Raw genomic sequence first — 24,671 nt, 5'->3', positions numbered from 1 at the left:
CAGGAGGAAACAAATGAATTTAGGGGCTGTGTAGGGGGTGGGGGCTAACCGGGCGGTTTCCATGGCGCCCGGGACGTGGTGGAGGAATGCACCCCAAGCTATGGCGAAACAAGCGCGGTGCCCTGCGAGACCTACTCAAGAAGGCACCGGAGCCTGGGTGGGAGGGGTCGCGGGGCGTGGGGAGCCGGGCAGGCCGGGGGCGGGGCGGTCACGTGCGCCCGAGGGGGCGAGGCCCCAGCCTGCCCGGGAGCGAACCGAGCCCGCCCAGCAGCAGCAGTCGAGCGAGCAAACTTTTTCCAGGACGGTCTACACTTCATCTGAGAACTCCAGGCTGGAGCAGCCTGGAACGTGTGGCGAAGAGTCTGCGGCCGACTTGGTGACAACAGTTTGCGAGGGAAGGAACAAGAGAGAGGAGTTTGGAAGTGAGCGCTAGAAGCCCATTCGCTGCCTCTAAACAGCTGAGGTGTCTGTTTCTCCGCGAACAGAGGTTCGCTGCTACAAGTGTCCCCTTAACTCTAGCGGGCAGGCAAAAGACTGTAAGACAGTAGGAGTCGGCTCGTGTCCGGGGCTCAGGAGCACACTGTGGTCATGGTGAATGAAAGTCCCAAGCAGGAGGAGAGCAATGACAACCCTGCGCCCGAGTCCTCCTTCCAGACGGACACCAGCAACTCCACCCATCCCAGCGTCTCCATCCATCCCAGCGTCTCGGGCCATCCCAGTGTCTCCGTCCATCCTAGTGTCTCGGGCCATCCCAGTGTCTCCATCCATCCCAGCGTCTCAGGCCATCCCAGCGTCTCCATCCATCCTAGTGTCTCGGGCCATCCCAGCGTCTCCATCGACCCCAGTGTCTCTATCCGCCCCAGCAGTTCAGCACCCCCTAGTACCTTGGCTCAACCCAGCGGCGTGACCCATCACAGTAGCTCCTGTCGGGAAGGCAGCGTGATCAAGGTGAGCAAGCGCCGTTGGGCCGTGGTCCTGGTGTTCAGTTGCTACTCCTTGTGCAACGCCTTCCAGTGGATTCAGTATGGTTCCATCAATAACATCTTCATGACCTTCTATGGCGTCAGCGCCTTTGCCATCGACTGGCTGTCCATGTGCTACATGCTGGTTTACATCCCTCTGCTCCTGCCCGTGGCCTGGATGCTGGAGAAGTTTGGTCTTCGTGCCATCGCTATCATTGGCTCAGCCCTCAACTGCCTGGGGGCCTGGGTGAAGCTAGGCAGCCTGGAGCCTCACCTCTTTCCAGTCACAGTGGTGGGTCAGGTCATTTGCTCGGTGGCACAGGTCTTCATCCTGGGCATGCCTTCACGCATTGCTTCGGTCTGGTTCGGGGCTGATGAAGTGTCAACCGCTTGCTCCGTGGCTGTGTTTGGCAATCAGGTGAGTAGAGGAGTATGTGTGTGTGTGGCTATGCCAAAGAGAAAGCATCTCACCATGATGGGGCTGAGTATGTTAGAGGGTACCTGACTTGACTCTCCATGTGGGAGGCTGCAGTTTTCTAGTTCACAGCCTTTATGACTCCGGGTGTCTTTGTGGTTGGGTGTGACTGTCAGTGACATTGTAAGGTCAATGGGAGGGTGTCACAAACAAGGGACTTTTTCTTCCATCCATTGATGGTGTTTCTCCATCAACCTCTGTCAGTCTTTAGCTTTCTCTGACAACTCTCCTTGACACCTGGCTGTTTAGGTGTCTCTGGAATTTGGCAGATGTTTTTAGCTGGACCTAGAATGCAGGATTCCTTCTATACACAACTGTGGGCTGGGCTATTCTTACATCCTTCACACTGAACCCAGGACATAGAGAACAATGCTTGGTCTTAGACTCCCTCTGTGGGGTTTAGAGCCAAGTCCAGCAGAGCAGAGTAGAAATCTCACTGTGAACTTCCAAGAAGGCTCTGGTCTAAGCACCTAATATCTTAATCTCCCCCTCTTTCCTGCTTTAGGCCAGAAATCCCCAATTCTTTGGACCTTAGTGTGGTTCTGGTCCAGAAACTTGGGCATGCTGTGACTTGGATTGTGACTCTATTTGAAGCAAAGTAAAAGTTTATGGGGTGCTTCTTTATTGGGAGCCCCAATCCGTAGGCTCTCAGTTCTTCCCAAGCATTTGCTGTCCAAGCAGCTGCTAGGCCACTAGTCACCCTTGGCTCTCATCATCCTATTTTGTCTTATCAGTTCATTTAGAAAACTTAACTTCTGACTTAGTGAGATCGCCTAGAAGTTATGAGCACTTCCTTCTCTTGCAGAGGATCAGAGTTAGATTCCTAGCACCGATGTTGGGTGGCTCACAACTACTTCTAACCCCAGCCAAGGAGGATCTGATGTGTCTGCCTTCCTAAGGGCACCAGTACTGATGTGTACATACCCATAGACATAATAATAATAAACCTTTAAAATAAGACTTTAACAAAGATAGACATTGAACTGGGTGTAGTGGTGCTTGAACAGGGTGTAGTACTTAGTAGATGGAGACAGGAAGGTTAGGCACTCAAGGTCATCTGAGACTACACAGTGAGTTCAGGACCACTGTCTAAAAATCTATAAAGAAAAGCTGTGTGGTGGTGGTGCACGCCCTTAATCCCAGCACTCAGGAGGTAGAGGCAGACAGATCTCTGTGAGTTCAAGCCAACCTGGTCTACAAAGCAAATTCCAGGACTGCCAGGGCTACACAGAGAAACCATCTCAAAAATCAACCAACCAAACAAACAAGCATATATAATATTTGTCAATCCTCAAAATAATAAACTTGACTGTGGGTTTTAATGTTTCTAGCCAGGAGGTAGATTTGTCCATTATTGGAAGTTATGACTGGGGTGTGAAGAATTTATCTTCCAAAAGTCCTCATTCTATGAGCAGAATAGGGTTCATACAAGGTGGTGTAGTCCAGCCTTACCATTTAGGAGGCACTAAAAGAATTCCTCTCTGTTTATCTGGGGCCATCAAAATTGGGTTTATAACACTTTTGTTGTTATTAATCCTAAGGCCCAAAGTAGCCCCCTGACCCACACTTCTGAAGGACGTAATACTAGACACATCGTTAAAATTTAAGAGGAATAGTTTATTCATTTCTAACTCTCACTCTTGACAAGGTCAAGAAATGCTAAGAATTTTACACTTAAAAAATACCCTGGGGCTGGTGAAATGGTTCAGTGGGTAGGGCATCCACTGCCAAACCTACCAACAAACCAGACAAACTGAGTTGAATCTTCCAGACCCACACAGTGGAGTGGAGAGAACTGACTCCTGCATCTGTCCTCTGACCTCTGCATGTTTGCTGTGGCATGCACCTGCTCCTCCTACACTCCCAGAGAGATGATAGATAGATAGATAGATAGATAGATAGATAGATAGATAGATAGACAGATGATAGACAGGCAGATGATAGACAGATGACAGATAGATTGATAGACAGACAGACAGATGGCAGATAGATAGATAGATAGATAGATAGATAGATAGATAGATAGACAGATGATAGACAGACAGGCAGATGACAGACAGATGACAGATAGATTGATAGACAGACAGACAGATGGCAGATAGATAGATAGATAGATAGATAGATAGATAGATAGATAGACAGATAAATGTATTTTAAAAATTTAAAATCTATGCCAGTGGAGTAGGTTTGACTCGGGGAAATAGCTGTTTCTTTTGAATATTTAGGTTGATCCTCTGTGCTAAATTCAGCAGTTCAGGCAGCATTATGAAAAGCGGGAAGAGATGGGTTTGCTTGTTTCTCTGTTCTATAGCCTTTTCCCAGGCAAAGCTCGGCTGCATGGGAAGAAATGCTTACAGAGTGCCCATGCTTTACATCTTAGCAAAGACTCCACGGAGCTGGCTTCCATCCTGTAGACTTAATTCCTCATGGCTTGCAAACTTCACTTTGGCCTTGCCCATGTAAATCATCCAACACCCAACATCCTTTTCAACCCAGGGTGGGGGAGTGGGATCAGAGGAAGAGAGTCTCCAAAGAATACTGATATTTGTGAATTGCAGAATATTGAAATGGTAATATATATGCCATAGCAATCTATCCACATATGCAAAGAGGTTTAGGCAAGGGAGAGGTTTTAAATTACATTTTGTTTTGTATGTAAAGGTTTGTGCATGTGCCACAATGCATAAATAGAGGTCAATTTGCAATAATTCTCTTTCTACCATGTAGATCCTGAGGATCGAACCCAGATCCTCAGGCTTGTTGGCAGGTGCCTTTATCCACCAGCTTGTTGCCCCAAGGGGGAGTTTTAAAAGACTCAAATAAAGAGGATTGCATCGGATATTTTGAAATAATAGTCTCTGAATACAATGATTAATAGCAGTGGTGTGGTCTGAGGCTGAACAGACAGACTCGGGGGAGATATCCTTCTAGAAGTGCTTTTTGTGTGATGTCACACTGGAGCCAGGATGTAGCTCAGTAGATGAGTGCATGTCTAGCGTGTGCAAGAGCCTGGGTTTGATCCCTGGCACCGCAAAAGTGCAAAGGTCAGGGTCTAACAGAAGCTGTTGTGCTGTTGTGATCATTTCCACAAGACAAAAACATTTCCATTCAGAACCCCCCCCCCTCTTTTTTTGAGACAGGCTCTCGGCTATGGAGCACTGGTTGGTCTGGACCTGGCTGTGTAGACTAGGTTGGCTTTGAACTCAGAGATCCTCCTACCTCTGTCTCCCAAGTGCTGGGATTAAAAGCGTGTCCCACCACACTGGCACGATTTGCTTTTTGTTGTTGCTGTTGTTAAGGTTGGCACAATGACTGTTTTTTTTGAAAAGATTTATTTATTAATTATGTGTACAGTGTTCTGCCTGTGTGCATACCTGCACCCCAGAAGAGGGCACCAGATCTCATTTATAGGTGGTTGTGGGCCACCTTGTGGTTGCTGGGAATTGAACTCAGGACCTCTGGAAGAACAGTCAGTGTTCTTAACCGCTGAGCCATCTCTCCAGCCCACAATGACTGTTTTTATCTTGACATGTTTCTTTCACAGGGAATTCTGACCTCTGTATTCCTAGTGTTTCTTGTGTACTTCACACAGCAACCAACCTCTGTTCATATAAAATTCATTTTTCACACATTAGGCAAGCCTGAAATTTCCATGAGCACCTCATTTTGCTAGACTCTAGGTAAAGGCTATGAAATTGTTGTCGGCCTTCACAGATTTCCTCTATCAGAGTTTAAAGTGTGTGCCGAATGCCTAGATTCAGAAATAATGAAACAGGTCATAGCATAGATTTATTTCCAATTTTCTATGCCTTTTTTGTTTTGTCTAGGTTTATTGGCTATAGGAAAGGGTAAAGAACGAGAAAAGAAGTTAATGCCTAAATAACACCTAAAATATGCAAAGTACTTTTCATCTGTTATTTAAGCTTTTCAGCAACTTGTGAGGTAGGTATAATTGTCCCTGTGAGGAGACAGAGTAATGTAAAAAGGGTAACCTTAATCACATTCCTGGTACAGTTGAGTGGTTGCAGGAAGTTGAGTTAACTCAGTTATTAGTAAGCCAACACTGAATCTTCGCGAAGGAAAGCCAGTGTTTTTTGTTTGTTTTTTTTTAAAAAAAAATTCAAATGCCAGGCGGTGATGTCATGCCTAATTCTTTAATCCTAGCACTTGCAAGGCAGAGTGTGGCAGATCTCTGAGTTCAAGGCCAGTGCTACACAGTAAGAGCGTCTTGAAAAATGAAAGAAGGGGAGGAGGGAAGGAAGAAGGAAGGAAGAAAACTAGAGCTGGGGTACAGCGTGTCTGGTTAGCATTTATACTACGTTCTAGGTTGGATCCCCACCATGCACGAGCACACATAGAAAAAGAGTGGGGGAATCTGAGGTTTTAATTTCGTTCTGTGTCTCAAGAACTTTTGATGATCACCTTCTGGTGTGGGGCATTTCTGCCTCTTGTGTTGTGGGGGGCTGTTTGTTTTTTTGAGATAGTGTCTCTCTGTATATAGCCTTGTCTGTCCTGGAATTCAACACATAGACCACTCAACTATCCTCACACTCACAGAGATCCAACTGCCTCTACCTCCCAAGTGCTGGGATTAAAGCTCCCACACGTCTTTTAACCTAGCAGATCTGGACATAGTCAGGAAAGTGGGCTAGAGTCTGTAAGAAAGAAACTGGTGGGGTCAGGGAAGACAGGGAACTCAAGACAGGAACTTGAAGCTCTTGTCTTTTCAAGGCGGACTCAGATCAGCTGCTCTCTGGTAGTAAAAGCTGGGTAGTTTTTGGGCAACACTCAGCATCATTTCAGGTGAAAACCATCTGCACTGGGGTTTGGGGTAGCATAGACACATTGTTACTGTACAAGACATAGAAGGAGGGACAAAGGGCTAACTGTAACATACTGCCAGGTTCTCTCAGCATCCCTTAGTCCCTACCTGTTACAGGGTATAGCCCCCCCCCTCCCCGTGGCTTTTCCCTATGTAATTCAGCCATTTGGACCACTCTGGGTCTTGTACCTTTCTTCACCCTTTAACCTCCTGGTATCTTGGTCTCATGGTTCTCCCTTTCTCCTCCCACTTCCTCCCCTGGCCCAGCTCAGGGCAGTCACCGACTCTCCCAGATGTCTCCGCCTCTGGCTATTCTTTTCCTCACATCTGCAATAAACCTCCTCTTCCACCATACTTACAAGCAGTCATTTCCTTCTTTTTGTATTTCTTTCTTTTTTTTTTCAATCAAAAGGAAACGCTGTAGCAGAGCCCTAGAATGGGGTAGCCCAGGATGAGCTAGACGTTGGGAGACAGGAGAGATCTTCAAAGTCAGCTTCAGCCCATGGTGAGGGGGTCTGGCCTACGGCACAGAGAAGGAAAGGGAACAGTAAAATCTCTTCACTTTTAGAGGCAGGGACAACGCCAGACTTTCACAGTTCGAATCCCGCAGAAGTGCTAGTGGCTATATAAAATAACCCTGGATCATGGGACTGTAGAGTGAGAGCATGTGCAAGCCTCATATGGAACTAAATTTTCTGGTCGCCATGTTAAAAATGTAAACACGAGCCGGGCGGTGGTGGCGCACGCCTGTAATCCCAGCACTCGGGAGGCAGAGGCAGGCGAATCTCTGTGAGTTCGAGACCAGCCTGGTCTACAAAGGGAGTTCCAGGACAGGCTCCAAAGCTACAGAGAAACCCTGTCTCGAAAAACCAAAAAAAAAAAAAATGTAAACACGAAAGACACCGTTAGTGTTAGGGCTAGATTTTATTTAGCTCACCACATACCCAGTGCTATTTAAACGTGCTGTCAATCGAACACAAATACTAGTGTGATATTTTACATCTTGCCCCCACCCCTGCGGTGCTGGGGAGCCAACCTGAGGCTTCATTGGTCTAGGCAAGTGCCCTACCATCGAGTGACAGGTTTGGTCTTTACATCCTGCTCATTGCCAAGGCTTTGAAAATTTACAGACTTCCCTGTCTCCCCATGTTCTGAGTAGGCCTTGCTCCACAGCCAGGTGGACATGCGGGTGAACAATGGTGAAGACATTTTATGGCAGATAAAGATGGACTCTCGGGTCAGGCAGTGGTGGCGCATGCCTTTAATCCCAGCACTCAGGAGACAGAGGCAGGTGGATCTCTGTGAGTTCGAGGCCAGCCTGATCTACAAGAGTGAGTTCTAGGACAACTAGGACTGTTACATAGAGAAGCCCTGTCTCAAAAAAAAAAAAAAAAAGAAAAGAAAAACAAAAACAAAGATGGACTCTTGGAAGTGACTCCAGCCCCGAGGAGGCTGGGCTTGCTTAACTGGCCAAGCCTGTGCTCTCACCAGAGAAGCTAAAGGAGGCTAAGGGTGACTCAGGAGCCAGAGTTCTAAGGTGAGGTCTGACTGCCTAGGTATGGTAACGCTGTAGGTCAGGAGATCCTGACTTATCTCTATCGCTCAGCTCTTATCTGTCTTGGATCAAAGTCTGAGATGCAGGACCGTTGATTATCATGATGGTCATTGCGGTGGCCCTGCCCTGAGCTTCCATACCTGGCTGCTTTCTGGCCTCCAACAATGCCATAGAAGACCAGAGAGGGGGTCCTGGTCAGGGCTGACAGGCTCAGGACTGCTCTTTCTGTTGGGGCCAGCCCTGTTAGACCAGCGACTGAGGCTAGCCTACAATAGTGATATTGGAATGGGGTGTGGCCCCACCCAACAGGAAGGCCAATTATTGCTACAAAAATTATAACCTGATGTCCATAGATCTATCTTCCCACTTTCTTTTATGAAGAGCAACTATAAGTACAGGTGTTCATATGAAAATTTCTCGGGCCAGGTGTGGGAGTTGAAACCGGGTCTTGTCATGTAACCCTGGCTAGACCTGAACTGCAGTAATCCTCCTGCCGTTGGAATTACAAGAATATGTTGCCACATCTGGCTTGAAATATGTTTTTTTTAAGTCATGACGAAACAAATGTACCAGGTTTGTCATAAAGGGCTAGTAAGTTGTCAATTCAGTGGAATTAACTGCATTCACTGATATCACCTGTAAGCCTCAACACAGCTCACTGTCAAACAGTAATTCTTCCCGCCCCTTCCCTCCAGCCGCTGGGAACCCTCGTTCTACTTGGCACTCTTTGTGTTTGAATCTGCCTGTCCTGGGTGCTAACGGAAATGGAATCATAGTCACGGTTTTAACTGTCTGCCTTATGAAATTGGTTTCGTTTTGATTTTCTTTTTAAATCTTACCTGCATGGGTGTTTTGTCTGCATGTATGACTGAGCCTACACATTGCATGCCTGGAGTCTGAAGAGGCCAGAAAGGGACATCAGAGCCCCTGGAACCAGAGTTAGAGCCAGTTGTGAACTGTCATGTGGGTATCAGAGTTGAACTCAGGACCCCTGGAAGAGCAACCAGGGCTCTTAACCTCTGGGCCATCTCTCCAGCTCCTGAAATTAGTTTTTAAAGGTCAGTATCTAATTCAAAGATTCTATTTTTTGTGGGGTTTTTTTTGGTGTTATTTATTTGTTTTATTTATTTATTTATTTTGGCTGTTGAGTTTTTTGTTTGTTTGTTTGGATGGTTGATTGTTTGATTTTTCGAGACAGGGTTTCTTGGTGTAGTCCTGGCTGTCCTTGCACTTGCTCAGTATGCCAGGCTGGCTTAGTACTCTGTCTCTGCCTCGCGAGTGCTGGGATTGAAGGTGTGCACAGTGGGTTTTGGTTTTAAGACATATCTTGGTGTTCAGCTGGACTGGTCTCAAACTTGAGACTTATTTTCCTCAGCTTCTGAGAACCAGGATTGTAGGAATATTCCATCAGGGTTACCATCCTCTCTCCACTCTGTGTGTTTATGTGTGTGTGAGTGTTGAATTTTCTATTTTAAAACTGTGGGTTAAGGAAAATTGCTAGTCTTAGACTCTGGGAGACGGTGGCATAGAATTGAGTTTCAGTTCTACCGTCTTCTGCTCTCAAGGCCAAGTGGTCCAGCCTTCCACAAACACAGCCATGGGGCTGGGTTTCAGATGCCTGCTGGAGGCATCCTTGACCAACTCTCTGGGAGAGCTCACAGATGTAGAAGTATCATTCTGTAGTTTTCTGTATACAGGTTTCTCTGTTTTCAGCTGACTCCCATACGAGGCTGGCATTTAGGGGCTTGAGTTTGAAGGACACAGAAGGGAGTCCACAGGAGGGAGTTGCCTGTATGCAGCCATTCTCACCAAGGCTGATTTACTATGTATTTCTTGTATGCTGTGTCTGGTGTCCAGTCAGAAGGAAGGGGAGCTTGGGCCCCTTACTTGTCAGATTGAGGAGACAGATTAGGCTTCTGAGCAGGACTCATAATTCTAATCCCCTGAGATCCAGATGTCAACAAGGGCCAGGGGCAGCTCTGATAGAATGGGAAGCGCATCCATTGCAGGTGCGGCTAACCCTGGCTCTCTAATGTTCTCCAGCATCCTGGGGGAGGTAAAGGCGGGCCCCATTGACTGCCACCTTGGCTTTAGTCCATTGTAGACCCTAAACTGCTGCCGCCTAGCCTGAGCCTGTCTGGTTACTTCCCAGCCTTGGCTCTGCTCTCACCAGTTTGGTTCCGTAACCATTTCCTTGAAGTGATGCTATTTGCAGTGGAAAGTGACGTTAGCAGTATGGTTCTAGGTCTCTGCTTCCCTGCAGAGACATTAAATAAACAACTAGGAACTGGCCAAAATAACTTCTTTATACAACCTTCGCAAATAAGTCTGAGCTCTACAGCAGCTAAGCAAAACCAAGAAAAAGCAGCCAGTGCTCAAGAGGTTGGAAAGGTTTGACTTTGCCTTCCTCTTCTGGATCCTACCCAGAATGGTTCCAGCCTCCTCTAGTTTTGCTAGCAAACTGCACACTAAATCAGCAGCATTTTATGCTGTTTTGATGCAAACGCAACAGCATTTGATACATAACAAAGAGCAATCCAGCAAGAAACCAAAGAAAACAATTCCATTAATAACAGTGAAAAACAGTCAGGCGATGGTGGTGCACGCCTTTAATCCTAGCATTCAGAAGGCAGAGGCGGGTAGATCTCTGAGTTTGAGACTAACCTGGTCTACAGAGTGAGTTCTAGGTCAACCAGATATACATAGAGAAACCTTGTCTTGAAAAACAGACAGACAAACAAACAAAAATATAATAATAATAGTGAAAAAACCACAATCACACTTAGGAATAAGCTTAGGAAGTGAAAAATTTGTACACAGAGAACTATAAAGTGTTGCTAAAATAAAGAAGATATATAAACGGGAAGTCCTTCTGCTTTGCCAGCTGACAGATTTCATAACCTTAAGATGGCTACTGCTCAAGGAGGTTGGCAGAGGCAGTGCAGTCTCTCTCCAGCTCCAACCGATTTGTCTTGCAAAAATCAAAGAATCATCCTAAAGTTCGTAGGGAAGCCCAAAGGGTCCAAAGTAACTAGAGAAATAACAGGACAAGAATAGTGTCTGAGTTTCAAAACTACTGCACAGCTGTGGCAACGGAGACAGAATGGCTTTGACAGAAAGACACACACACACACACACACATATTTGGAGAGAATTTATACACACACACAGAACATTGAAATTCTGGAGAGAATTCCGAAGTAAACCCTTATGTATATGATCAAAAGTTGTTTTTATTTTTTTTTTAAGTATGTGCACTACCTATATGCAGGTACCTGCCAAGCCCAGAAGAGGGTGTTGGATTTCCTGGAACTTCAGTTATGGGCAGTTAATGTGCCGGCCATGTGAGTGCTGGGAACAAAACTCATGCTCTCGGCAAGAGCACCAAGAGCTCTTAACTGCTGAGCCATCTCTCCATTCCTATTTTTATTTAACATTTAGTGTGTGTGTGTGTGTGTGTGTGTGTGTGTGTGTGTGTGTGTGTACAAAGTGCAGCACATACCCACGTGGAGGTCAGAGGATAGCTTTTAGAAGTCATTTCTCTCCTTCCACCACCTGAGTTCCAGCGATTGAATTTAGGCTTCTCAGTCTCATGGGCAAGGGACCTTATCTGCTGCGCTATCTCATCAGGTCTTTTAGTGAGGAAGGTTATGTTTTCAGCAATGACGGTAGGATGTGCACAGGCGCATGAGAAAATGAAGTTGGACCCTTATATCAACATAAAACCTAATTCAGAGTGGGCCAAAGACAAATGCGGGCTCTGAAAACATACAGTCCTTTTAACAGAGGAAAGAAATAACATTGAATTTGGCAATGGTTTCTTAAATACGATGCCCAGAACAGGTACTTAAAGAAAAAGATAAGCTGGGTTATACCAAAATTCAAAATGTTTGTGAATCAAAGGCTTTTTTCAGCAGAGTAGAAAGGTAGCCCCCAGAATGAAAGAAGGTATTTATACATTATTATCTGTGAACCAGATACACCCCTTTCTTTTACATGCAGTCTGCCAATCACTGCAAAGAAATTTTCAGACAGAGGAGCCCCAAGTTTCAAATGCACTCCTCACGGACTTAGCTAATGAGGGTTTCTGTTGGAAGCAGGATGGTCTGAGATGAGAAGAACTGAAGGAGAGAATGGAAAAAAATCTGTGATCTGTGCACTTGTAAACAAATTTAAAGTCTTCATAGAACGAACATTAGGAAAACGGCCTTGTTAGTGTGCTTTACGGAGTTTAAATGCTCAAAAGGTCACTCTTGGGCATTTGCACAATTCCAAGTGAGGGGTCAAGGGTTTCAACTGGCTTGTATTACCACGTTCCTGAAAAGCAACACAAGTGGCGGTAGCTATGGCAAAGCTACCAGGAGTCTGCGACTCAGCTGGGCGGCTTTTCACACCGGTCATCCAAACAGGCAACGCTAGGAGTGCAAAGCTGCGTGTTGTGACTCACCAACAGCAAACTGGACTTGTCAGACTCTGCACGAGCCCAGTCTTACAAGGCTGCCCCACTATACACTGGTGTACTGAATGACTCCCGGGACTACCCATACTTCTGACCAACCAGATCACCAGCTGTAGGTTCCCAAAGATTTAATTTGCTACACCAGCTCACGGGCTGGGGAGAATGCCTGACTTTAAAACTTACTGGCTGCTAAAGGATGCCATTCCGGAAATGTCAGAGACGTGCTGGGTGGGGCACGGGAAGAGGGAGGATGCCCGAGTTATTCCTGGTCCTTACAGGCCAAACTCCCAGCCCTCTGTGTGTTCCCAGCCTGGAAACGCCCTGTGATCCAACATTCTAGACTCTAGAATTCTGTCTCTAGACTCTAGAGTCTTTATCCAGTCTAGTTTTGAGGGCTCCTCCCTGGAGTATGGTAGCTCCCATTTCCCAGTAACTGCTGTTCTCAATCAAGCTACTTAGACACACACACACACACACACACACACACACACACACACACACACTTAACCTGTGACCTCATGAGCATAAACTCAGGTCTTTGGGGGTATGGACTCTGTCTTAGAGTTTCAATCGCTGTGAAGAGATACCATGACCACGGCAACTCTTCTAAAGGAAACATTTAACTGAGGTAGCAGTTTATATCAGAGGTTTAGTCCATTATCACCATGGTGGGGAACATGGCAGTATCCAAGCAGACATGCTGCTGGCTACATCTTATCAGAAGGCAACAAGAAACAAGCAAAACTTAAGCAAAAAGACCTCAGAGCCTGCCCCCACAGTGACACACTTCCTCCAACAAGGCCATCCCTACTCCAACAAAGCCACAGGTCCTCATAGTGGCACTCCCTATGAGTTTGTGGGGGCAATCACATCCAAACCACCACAGACTCAAGAATAACAAAAAGATGTTTCTGTCATTCATGTCATTCCAGAGAGTTTTGGAGCTCTGAGCCAGGAACTTGGACAAAGACCAAATAATTTAAGTAAAATTTGTGTTATGCTACAGTACATAGACTCACCAAACAAACAAAAAACAGCCAGAGCGTTAGAATGGGTTTGCTAAGATGCTAGGGGAAGGGGCAACCGGAAGCATTCACTGGTGCTATTTCACTGTGAGAAGATGACTTGGATCATGACTATTGCACAATAAAACCAGCACTTTAACATAATGGGACTGGTCCACCGGCTCAAAATACTTAAAAATACCTTTCCTCCCTTGATGTTGGAGATGGAATTCGGGGCCTCCTGCATCTGCTACTGAGCTAAACCCTCACCTGAAATATTAAAAATTTAAACTACCACCACCAGGGGAAAAACATTCCACACCTACTCTTTTTCAACTGAAAACCTCCCTGGGTAAATTGGGGGTTTGTCTTGTTTGTTTTGTTTCGAGACAGGTCTTCTCTGTGTAGTGCTGGCTGTCCCGGAACTAGCTTCACAGACCAGGCTGGCCTCTAACATACAGAGATCCATCTGCCTCTCTCTGCCTCTAGAGTGCTGGGATTAAAGGTGTGTACCACTATGTGGGCTCTTTATGTAGGCTCTTACTACTGAAATAATTTAGAGATGGACTCAGAAGCTAATAACAATGTTATTAGTTTGAGAGATTTCTGGTTTTTTGTTTTTTTTTTTTTTAAAAAAAAAGACAAGCAAAGTGCAATTCTTATCAGCTCCTGGGAACAGGGAGGTGAAGAGGAAGAGAGAAGAGAGAGAAACCATCATGTCTTTGCAATGGAGGCTGACAAGCAGTAGGGTCAGGGCAGAGTGTCAGAGAATGAGTGAGAAGACCTGGAGCACCAGTGAAAGCATGCACAGGCACCGGGTGGTATCTGAAAGAAAGAGACAGAAAAGAAGGAAAAGGGAAAATTAGGCTTCTCCGAGTTAGGACTCGAAAGCTGGCAAATGGCCTGGCAGGCATGATGGTGACCGGTGGCCTAGAGGCTTCACTGAGGCGGGCTGCCGCCAACATGATCTCATTAAAGGGAGAATTAATCTCCCCTCACCTTAGCATGTTTTCAGATAAACGGGACAGGTGGGTGGCTTTGTAACTCCTGGTCACAGGCTAGACAGGGCACAGTAGTATGTAATTTAGAATATCAGGCGAAATTACCTGGCGGAACATGCAACAAACCTGCTTAGGAGTTTATTGGGTGGGGGAGGGGAAATGTACAGGCCTAGTGAGGTCGGTGTGCAAAGAGAAAGAGAGGGCTGGAGAGGGCGCGTCCAGCCTTTAAAGGCTGCCTAGTGCATGCGCACAGGGGAATGACGGGTTACGTCATACAGAGGTGCCAGAGCACACGCATGCGCGCAAGGGCTCTTGTAGCCGCGTTATACATAGGTGATGCAACCATGCCGCACATGGGTCACGCCTGAGGCCTTGTCCACACATGCGTGGTCCAGGAACCTGGAAGTGTCAGCCATGTTGTGGCTGAATCATAACATCAGGTCTCTACCCGATAGAGGCACACTTCGGATGCCAAGCTTTTTGTTTTGCTTTGCTTTTTGAGACAGGCTCTGTGTATGTAGCCCTAGTCATCCTGGAACTCACAGAGATCTGTCTGCCTCTGCCTCCTGAGTACTGGGATTAAAGGCCTGCACCACCACCTCCAGGCTCAGATTCCAGGTTTTTGACCTTCTTTTACCTTTGCCTCAATGGGTGTCTGCTAAGCTCCTCTACCTCCCTTTTTATTTCTCATATTTAAATTGAGAAGGGAGTCTTCCCAGAAGAGGGGAGGTAGGAGCTTTAGTCTCCGTTCTGCAGGCTACTCTAACATCCCTGCCCTGAGGACCTTAGTCCCTAGCCTTCACACTTCTGGCCTTTATTCCTGTGAACTGTCTTCCTGCAGGCTTTCCTGACCCTACCCTCTTGTCGCCAAGTGGGAAGCTTGCTGAAGGGCCCAGATCTGATTGACAGGGCTTTGGGCATGACAGTTGCCTTCTATTGGTGACTTAACAGGATTCTACTTCCTACAAGAAATCAAGATGATGAATTGGTGAGCCTTGGAGGGTTCAGGTCACTGGAGGTGTCCATGCGAACCGAAGGGAACAAGAAACGGCTTATTCTGATTCAGATATGAATGAGCATGGCCCACGGACACAGATTCAGGTCACCCTGAACAACTTGTTCCACTGTGGAGACTTCACATGAGCTTTTGCAGCCACAGAACAGGACAGTCATAAATCAATGTATTTACCAAAGTCACTAATGGGGACATCAGGTAGGCTGGTTACAGCAAAACTGGACACTTGAGATGTAATCTGCTAATATGCTTAGCTTAGGGGTTGATAGAAAGGAATGATGTGCTAAGCTAAGGCCTTCCAAAGGATCTACTCTAAGTCGGAAGGGTGTTTGTCCAGGTACACAGAGTGGTGATAAATGGCCATTAGGGGACTGTCTTTAGATAGTCCAGGAGAATTTTGTCTGGCCAGGGGCTCAAGGGGGTGGTATTGGGACCTCAGTAGCCTTAGCCAAACACTATTGACCTGTTCTTGAACAAAAGCCATCAGTCTCTTGATGAGGCAGGGGCCGAGAGAAAGTAGAAGGAGCAGGATCATTAGGGGCCTGCTAGAGCTGAAAGTGGTTAACCAAGGAGACTGGCTGAACGAGTTTTCACAGATCCAGCTTTTGCTCGCGTGGCGTGGTGCGCGTTCTGCTCTCCATCATTAATCCATTTTCTTAGCAAAGCCATTGAACCTCTAATTACCCCGGAGCTATTGACATAGAAACAATATCCTTCCCCGAGGGCCACACCCAGGCCTCTTTGTTGCATGCAGAGGAGGGCCAAACCTCTGATTCTGTAAGGCAACCTCAGCCAGGGAATCTAAAGAGATCTCCAGCTTGAGTATAGACTATTCTATGTTTTTGAGATCCAAATTAATGGCCAACTGTAAGGTCTGGTAGTTTTTATCCTGGCGGATTAAGGCTGAGGTGCCCAACCCTGTTGCTCCAGCTATGCCGAGTCCCATCAGGGAAGAGAACAAGACAGCTGTTGCCCCATAGCCTGTTTTGCCCAGGCAGGAACAGGGGATAAGGTCGGTTCCATTTGGGCCTCTGTATAGCATTTTATGTTGGGGAACAATTGGACCATCACACAAAAACCTTGTCCTGTGTTTAGGACTGTCCCATGGATGCAGGGAATGAGCCCCCGAAGTGCAAGCCCACCATCCAGCAGATACCGAATAGAGGGCGTTATTTTGTATTGTGGTGGTCTGGTTACATAGACCTGGTGGGGCTTGCCTTCCAGGGGGTACCATACAGGTCCCCGTACCTGTCCCCTGCTGTAGTGAAATTTTTCCTTGTTTTCCCAAAGGGCAGGATTTTGGGGAGACTGAGGTGTAATCACCAGCTATTAAAATACCAACATAGAAAGGGGATTGTACATTTAGACACAGCCAGCATTCTTTAGTCAAATTGGGTTTAGAGGCATTTATCACCTGGAAGGTTTTAGAAACCAAGTCCCATAAAGGGTGTCGGCTATATGAAGAATCTTGGTCCTGAGGGGTGGTTCCCAAGTGGATTACTGGTGTTCAGCCCCCTTCTGGGGTCCTGGTGACTGGAGCCTCCCATCACTTTTCACCAGGACACCCCTAGACAAATGTCAGCCAATCAGGGGTTCTGAACCTTGGAAATTCCTCACCCCCACCTTTGCTACTATAAAAACCCAAGCCTAACTGAGCTCAGGGCTCTCTGATCACTCCAATACACTGGACACACGGGAAGTCCGAGTTTCAAACTTGTGTAGAATAAAGGCTCTTTGCTTTTACATACGGGACTCAGTCTTCTTGTTGGTTTTGGCAGGGGGACTTTGAGGATCTGGGCATAACAAAGGGAAGCTTAAAAATGAAGTTGAGAATCCCTGGACTGGGTAACTTACTCATCTTACATTCCTTTGTGGATGAAACTGTAAGGAGGCTCATGAGGTCCATTGCTGCTTTGAGCATCCTAGTCTGAGGTGTTGCTGTAACATACGACAGCGCAGTTAGTCCTGTAGATGTATCTGGTTGGATCTGTTGTGTCGAAGTTTGATTCTCAGCCAGCAGGAAATGCAGACTAGATCCCAGTGTGTGTGGGTGTGTGCGCACGTGTGTTTGTCTTTGTCCTCCCAGTCTGTCTGCTCTCCTGCCACACACATCAGCACACAATCCCCTTGAGTTTCAGGAGCTGCATTAGATCAATAGCACTGAGGACCCTAGGGGAAGGAGCGTAGAGAATAGCAAGGTGGGGGTTGTGGGATGGGCTGCCCTTTTGCATTTTGAGCCCATCTTGGACATCCTTGATTTCTGTGTGAAACGTTTGGGCTGGTGTGGCTGGGTCTTCTCTAGGTAGCCAGCCCATTGTACATAAGCTGTTTGTGTGCCCATCTTCTCTGCAAATTGTAGGGCATGAGCAGCTGTGAGACAGCCATGTTAACCAGGCTCATTTCTACGGAGATGTTTGTTTGAGGATAATGGCTGCCCATTGAGCAACCCAGACCTCCTTGGACCTTTGTCCTGGGCCTGTTTACAGAGCCCGATTGAGTGGATTGAGTGCTCTGGGGAAACTGTTTGTTCTGCAGGGACTGGAGGAGCGAGCACTTGCCTTTCCTGTCTAGGACATCTGGGGAAACCAGGAGTTGAGAATTGCCTCGCTGTTTCCTTCCTTGGGGCTATAGAGATCAAGTCTCTCTAAAGGTGGCTCATGAACTTCTAAGATCAGAACTACCTCAGGCTTTGTTAGAAACAGATTCCTAGGTCAAAGAGGAGACCCAAGGAATTGGCTGTCTGGGGCAGAAGCTGGAACTCTGGTTTTGGTCCTCTCCAAGAGAGAGAGATAACACAGACTTTGTTTATAAGCCAGAGAAGTTGGACCCCACTCTGTTGGCAGCTGAGTTTGAGGCACGCAGGACACCTGTCCTCTCTGGGTATCAGTTTCATTATCTGGAGCAGGAATGCTGGACTCAGAGTTGTCATGAATGAGGCAATGTTTATGGAAACTCCTGGAACCAAATGCATCCTTGGTAAACATTGCCCTGTCTCCATCCATCTCTGGCCCTAACTCTGGCTCCACAAACTTCCTTCTACTGTCTGGCTTGAATTGCTCACAAAAAAAAAAAAAACTCAGCTGCTTTCCCAGAAACCCTTGCAGATAGTTCCTTCTCTTTGGTGTCAGAAGTTGGGAAGCAGAGAGCAGAAGATACCAAGGGAAGCTGCCACCTTTATTCCCCCTCACACACACATACTTTACATGTGGGGTGTGTAAGAGGGCGGGGTCAGTGTGTCACACTTTTAGATAGAGCTCCGCCTCGTAGTCGCTGGAGCTCTGGGACTGGGGTCTGAAGAAGCTGTGCCTGGCTGATGCTGGAGGGACTAAGGACATTGGTAGGGTAGGAAGGATGTCGGCCCTCAATGCATGGTCTCTCTGCCAATCACTGGTGCTCTGCCACCCAAGGGTGTTGCTTCTTGTTCTGCTTCTCAGTGTAGAAAGAAAAAATTCGGAGCATGTTTGAGACAACTGTTTAACAACAAGGCCTGAGGAGGAATAAGGCTGGTGTGTGTGTGTGTGTGTGTGTGTGTGTGTGTGTGTGTGTGTGTGTGTGTATACGGGCGTCCTTACTAGTCTTCCTCAACATTTATGTGTAGCAGAAACCCACCCCCACCTTGAGAAAATCCCTAATATCATTTTCTCAATTTCTAAAGCCTTTGAAGTGGGCCTTGGAAGAGCCATAGACTGTCAAGCCCCTCGGCCTCCATGGAGGTGGAGCTGGGATGGAGTGGGGCCTGGGAAGACTTGGGGCTCTGTGGTTCTCTAGAACGTCCTCTCCTCCAGCCAGCCACCACATCTTACAGTCCTTTGTTTCTGTGTCTGCTCCGTCCTGCCCCAGCCCCAGGAGACATCCTGCCTGCCTTAGCACCTTGCTTTCTTTCCTGTGGCATAAGGAGGGCTTTCCTCCTTACTGATGTTTGCTTCTTTGAAGGTTTGTGTGTGTGTGTGGGGGGGGGAGCATATTATGTCTCAGGGTCTGGAAGACTCTGGGGACTTCTGGAGACATTCACATTGTCTCCTCTCCCAAAACCATTTTCTGATTGACTTCGTGGAGAGATTGTTGATAGGAGGTCCACCATCAGTGTTATCTGCGTATGATGACCTAGACATCCTGAAGATTGGCATAGCGTGTTCTGCACTTGGGATTATTGGGAATCCACCCCCCTCCTACTGCCACCTCCATGTCTTCCTGGGATCTGCTGCTTCTTGGTGTTTCACTAAAGTCAGGCAGGTTCCTTAGGAAGGGCACAGGCCCAGAGAAGGAATCTTAGAGGTCTAGATGTCTAACATAACCTGATTGACCCTGTGATTTCAGCACACGTTGTTTAAATTCCACTATGAAATGGAAGCGGGGACTTCCTGGGGCTCTGCTGCCCCATCTGGATATTAAGCCACCTGCTGTGGATTTCACGGGGTTATCTGAGGCCCAGATAGTATTCAGGATGTGCAGATGTCTTAAAAATAATGAAATACTCTGCTGATGTTGACTTTGGGTGCTCTTTCTTGAACCCAAACAAACAAACAAAGTTAAAGGCTCCAAGCTTGCCCTTTGACAGGAAAGAAAAGAGGTTGTCTGTTTTGCAAAGAGAAACCTTGGACTAGGGGCTACCTCCTCCATTTGGCAGGCTCAGCATTCTAGTCTTTGGGGTTAGTTTGTCCCAAGTAAATTCTGATCATTTTAGTTGTAGGAACCTCTGGGAACTTCTGGGTTCCTGAGAGGAGGCTGCCTTTGATCCTTGATGTCCTTCAGAGCCTCCTGGTGCCTTTGGATGCTAGGAAGGTCACAGATGGCCGCAGAGAGCTGCCTGTCAGAGAGTGATGAGAGAAGAGTGTGTCTAGTATGGCTCTTCTGTCCTCTGTGAGAGATCTCAGGCTCAACTCAGAACTGACTTAGCTTCCTACCCTCAGAACATGGAGCTTGGTAGGTTAGGGGCCAGTTCCTCCTGGGAATAAATGGGGCTGGGTGGGGCTTGGCAACCATAGTGAAGTCAGAGCTGTTTGAAGGTGTTGTCTCCATGTGTTGTGGGGTATCCGCCAGAGAAGACTGCTCAGATATGGGTTTAAGCTAATAGAAAGTCTTCATTAGCTGGTTGGCAAGTACTCCGGGCATTTAGGACTCTAGCACAGCATTGAGCCTTTCTCGAGATGAGCGTTTAAGCACAAAAAAAAAAAAAAAAAAAAACAAAACCAGAACAAGGTTAGTATGTTAGAGACTCTTCCAGAACTATGGACTTTGATGGATTGGGTCTTTGTTTTTGGCTGGTTTTACTGTCTACGTGCTGAATTTTGTGGTTTGAATGGTCACTTCCACCATGGAGTCAGTTGTGCTAAGGTCTAGGGCTCTGTTAACACGGCAAGTCTTTTTCCTCCACTGTCTGCCCTGGTTATGGCATGTGTTGTGCTTCCTGTCATCTTGGACCAGACCTCTAGTTATTCAATTGATCCCCACAGCCTTGGCCAGTCTTTCTTCTGTCTCTCTTATCTGTACAAATTTGACCACTGTTGCCGTGTCTTCCCATTTGACAACAGGCCAAGTGACCAATGAAAGCCAATAGATGCAGGCCATTGTCCTCTTGAATGATCATGTGACTTTAGGAGACAAGGCAACGTAGCCAATTATTTTATTTCTTGAACAATCGTTGAGTGTCTACTGCATGCCAAGCCATCTGAGCCCTGGAGATGCTGTGTGAACAAGAAGAACAGGCAGGCTGTACCTGTGGGGTTTACATCTAAGTGAAGGCAGACATTGTCACAAGCTTCTGACCTTGTGACGCTGCTATGTAAGGGAGTTTCAAGAAAAATCTCCTAATATTTTAAATAAGTTTGTGATTTCATTGGGCCTCATCATAGCTGTTTTGATACACATGGGCCTACACAGGTCAGACAGGTCTGGATTTAGACCATAAACCAGTCAGAAGGACCAGTGATAAAAATGTTGGGTCAAGTAAGAAGAAAGGGAGATGATTTCAGTCCTGAACATTGGGTTATGCTTGAGGTACAGTGGCCCCCGAGTAACCCCTCAAATAATAAGGTCATGTTGCTACTGCTGCTCTCTTGTGGTAGTGATAGACATGTATGGCTAATACTTTTAGGTTTCTTTTTATTTCTGGATTTCTCTCTGGGGTCATAAGGCAGAGTAGGTCAGCTTCCTAGAAGAAAGCTCTATGAGACCCACCCTTGTTATTTCTTGAGGTATGCATTCTAGAAGAAGAACTGATTCTTGTTTATGGTAATCGGTAAAGCAGTAGCTCTAAGGTTAGTGACCGGATATTGGCATTGAAAGTTATCGCCGTGCAGGTCAATATAGTCACTGGGTAAAGGCACTTGCCACCAAGCCTGATAATCTAAATTCAATCTCTGATTGCAGGACCCACAGAGCAGAAGGGGAGAACCTTTCAAAATCACCTTCTCACACACACACACACACACACAGAGCGAGAGAGAGAGAGAGAGAGAGAGAGAGAGAGAGAGAGAGAGAGAGAGAGAGAGGAGAGAGAGAATTAAAAAAAAAACCAGCCGGGCGGTGGTGGCGCACGCCTTTAATCCCAGCACTCAGGAGGCAGAGGCAGGCGGATCTCTGTGAGTTCGAGACCAGCCTGGTCTACAAGAGCTAGTTCCAGGACAGGCTCCAAAGCCACAGAGAAACCCTGTCTCGAAAAACCAAAAAAAAAAAAAAAAAACAACCCAGCATTTACATTTAAAGGAAAGAAGGGGATAGCTGAGCCGGGCGGTGGTGGCACACGCCTTTAATCCCAGCACTCAGGAGGCAGAGGCAGGCGGATCTCTGTGAGTTCGAGACTAGCCTGGTCTACAAGAGCTAGTTCCAGGACAGGCTCCAAAACCACAGAGAAACCCTGTCTCGAAAAAAAAAAAAAACAACAACAACAACAAAAAAAAAAGAAGGGGATAGCTAAGAAAGTCTGCAGGCTAAAAAGCTGGAAAGATACTCAAGATCGGCCACCACTTGGACTCTATGTTTTAGTCTGGCAGTTTTGCAAGCAAAGGTAACAGTTCCTCCCCTTTGAGCCAATTTATCTGTCAAAGGGTAGGAAGTGGGCAAACACAGGATGAAGACTCTGGAGGCACCGAAGTAGAACTTTGCCCCTTTGTCTCTCTCGTCAAATGTGAAAAACCCAGATTGAGGTTTGCATGCTGCAATCCTGGCTGGCTGACTGGTTCCCCAAACACCTACTCTTGTCTCCTCTTCCCCAAATGAAAGGGAAGTTCTGGGAGGCTGTGTCAGCTGGTGGTCAGCAGGGCCATCCAGAGAGAGCCGCGAGCATGCGGCCGGCAGTCATTTGTGCTCTTGTGAAAGAGGAGACCTCACTTCAGCTCTCCACCCCACCCTCTACAGAATTTACCCCAAGAACAGTGTTGGGGGGGAACACGTGTATCACAGGAGGCGTCAGAGGAATCAAGAACTGAGCTACTTTCCTGAGTAAACTCAGGCATAAGTACCAGGCTCCTGGTCAGCATCACTTCCATGCTGGTTTCATTTCTGAGGCTGTGATAAAACACCACAAACAAAAATCCAAGGAGGAGAAAGGGCTTATTTGGCTCACAACTCCGGGTCATAGCAACTATTGCAGGAAAGGCCAGGGGGACCTTGAGGCCGCTAGTCACAGCACGTGCAAGAGCAGGGGAAATGGATACCCGTGTGACTCAGGCTCAGCTTGCTGCTTCTGCTCTTACGCAGTCCGGGGCCCGGCACTTGTCATGGTTTTGCCCACATTAGGCTCTTCTTACTTCTAACAGTTAAGGCAATCAAGGCAATCCCCCACAGACATGGCCATAGATCAACTTGATCTAGACAGCCCCTCATTGAGACCCTTCCTGACAGGCGGTTCTAGTTTATGTTAAGTTGACCATTAGGGTGTCAGGCTAGTGAGCCCCAGGGATGCCCCTGTCTCTGTTTCCCCAGGCCTTAGGATTATACATGCATGTCACTGAACCCAGATTTTTTTTGACGTGGGTTCTAGGTACTAATTTTAGGTCCGTGTACTGAACAACCTTCCAGCCCAATAATTATGTAGCCTAGGCTTGCCTCAAACTGGTGATCCTCCTGCCTCACCTTCTTCAGCTTTGTTTACCAGTGTGCACCACCCAAACAGCAGGATTATTTTCTTCTACAATATTTAGTTTTATTTAGCTTGTGAGCATGTTGAAGACAACAACATTGACTGTAATTTCCTTATGTGGCTCCTCCTCATTAAACACACACTACATAAAAAATTAAAAATTAAAGAAGTTGTGATGGTTAGTTCTAATGGTCCTTCTCAAGGATCTCAAGATCAATGACAGAGCCTGTCTTAAAAAACCAAACAAACAACAGAGTATGCATGTGTGTGTGCGTGTGTGTGTGTGCGCGCGCGTGCACACACACACACACAACCATAAGGTGCCACTACGTGGTAAACAAAGCTGACTATGGCTGGAAATGACTCTTGCCATTGCTTCTTCAAGAGAACTACAGAGACTAGAGCCTATCAGTCAAAAACTATGTCAAGTTTCGGGGACATCATAGTTCTGCGACCTTTGTCTCTTCCAACAAGGTCTTTGGAGTTAAATAGCCATGGGTTTGAATCTTAGCCATTAGAAGCTGAGCAGCCGGTTCCAAAGGTTTTTCTCATCTGTAAAAATCTAGTGATGATGTTATTGAATTCAGGGTGGGGGGTAAATATGAGGGCATAAGTAAAACAATGTGTGAAAAGTTCTTCAGGGTGTTGTCCAGCACACAGTAGGTGCTTAGCACATATTAGGTTCTCTCCTTCTTGTTTAGTGTTTTGTATCTTCTCAGTCTTTACTGAGACAGCGTCATAGCCCAGAATAACCTGGAACTCGTTATGGAGTCCCAATAAGCCTGCCTCAGCTCCCCAAGCGCTGGGACACACCAGGCACACACCACCACACCCAGGGCTCCCTCCAGTCTGAATAACAGCTAACTGCTGCCGCACATAGTCTGATGGACATGATGACCTGAGCTGGACATCCAGCTTCATCACTTATGCAGGCGACATCAGTAAAGGCTAGTGTCCTCAACCGGGTTTGCAATGGGGATTAACTCAGCGCCTGTCACATGATGTCATGGTTCACTGTTCTTGTTGTTATTGTCTTCTATAGGAATGAAGAACAGCTGGTGTCCCCCCCCCACATTTCCCTTGCCCTCCATTTCTGGGACCCTGGAAACCCAAGAGTGGCACTGCCCTGTGAGCCATCAGCACAGTCCTAGCTCTGAGGACAAACCTGGAGACTTGCTGGGGCTCTAAGGAAGTCTGGGTTTGACCCGCTGTGACCTTGTTTCCTCGGCTCTCTACACCTGAGCTCCACCCTCAGATGCACAAACCCCTCTCATGAGTGATCTCCCATAAATTAGTGG

The 24,671-nt window shown here is 46.9% G+C and overlaps 1 protein-coding gene across 1 annotated transcript in view; it reads left to right on the top strand.

Annotated features, from left to right (window-relative positions):
- The first annotated feature begins 236 nt into the window (after nucleotides 1-236).
- Nucleotides 237-24,671, top strand: part of Flvcr2 (FLVCR choline and putative heme transporter 2) — a 58,419-nt gene continuing 33,984 nt past the window's right edge. Inside the window, exon 1 of the mRNA XM_075948100.1 lies at nucleotides 237-1,380. Coding sequence (XP_075804215.1) covers nucleotides 589-1,380 — 792 coding nt within the window. The 5' untranslated portion in view covers nucleotides 237-588. The remainder of the gene's footprint in view (nucleotides 1,381-24,671) is intronic.

This window comes from Microtus pennsylvanicus, chromosome 14 (assembly GCF_037038515.1).
Source record: "Microtus pennsylvanicus isolate mMicPen1 chromosome 14, mMicPen1.hap1, whole genome shotgun sequence".
NCBI classification, from domain to species: Eukaryota; Metazoa; Chordata; class Mammalia; order Rodentia; family Cricetidae; genus Microtus; species Microtus pennsylvanicus.
The sequence above is the reverse complement of the archived record's forward strand: the minus strand, read 5'-3'. Positions and strand labels throughout refer to the sequence as shown.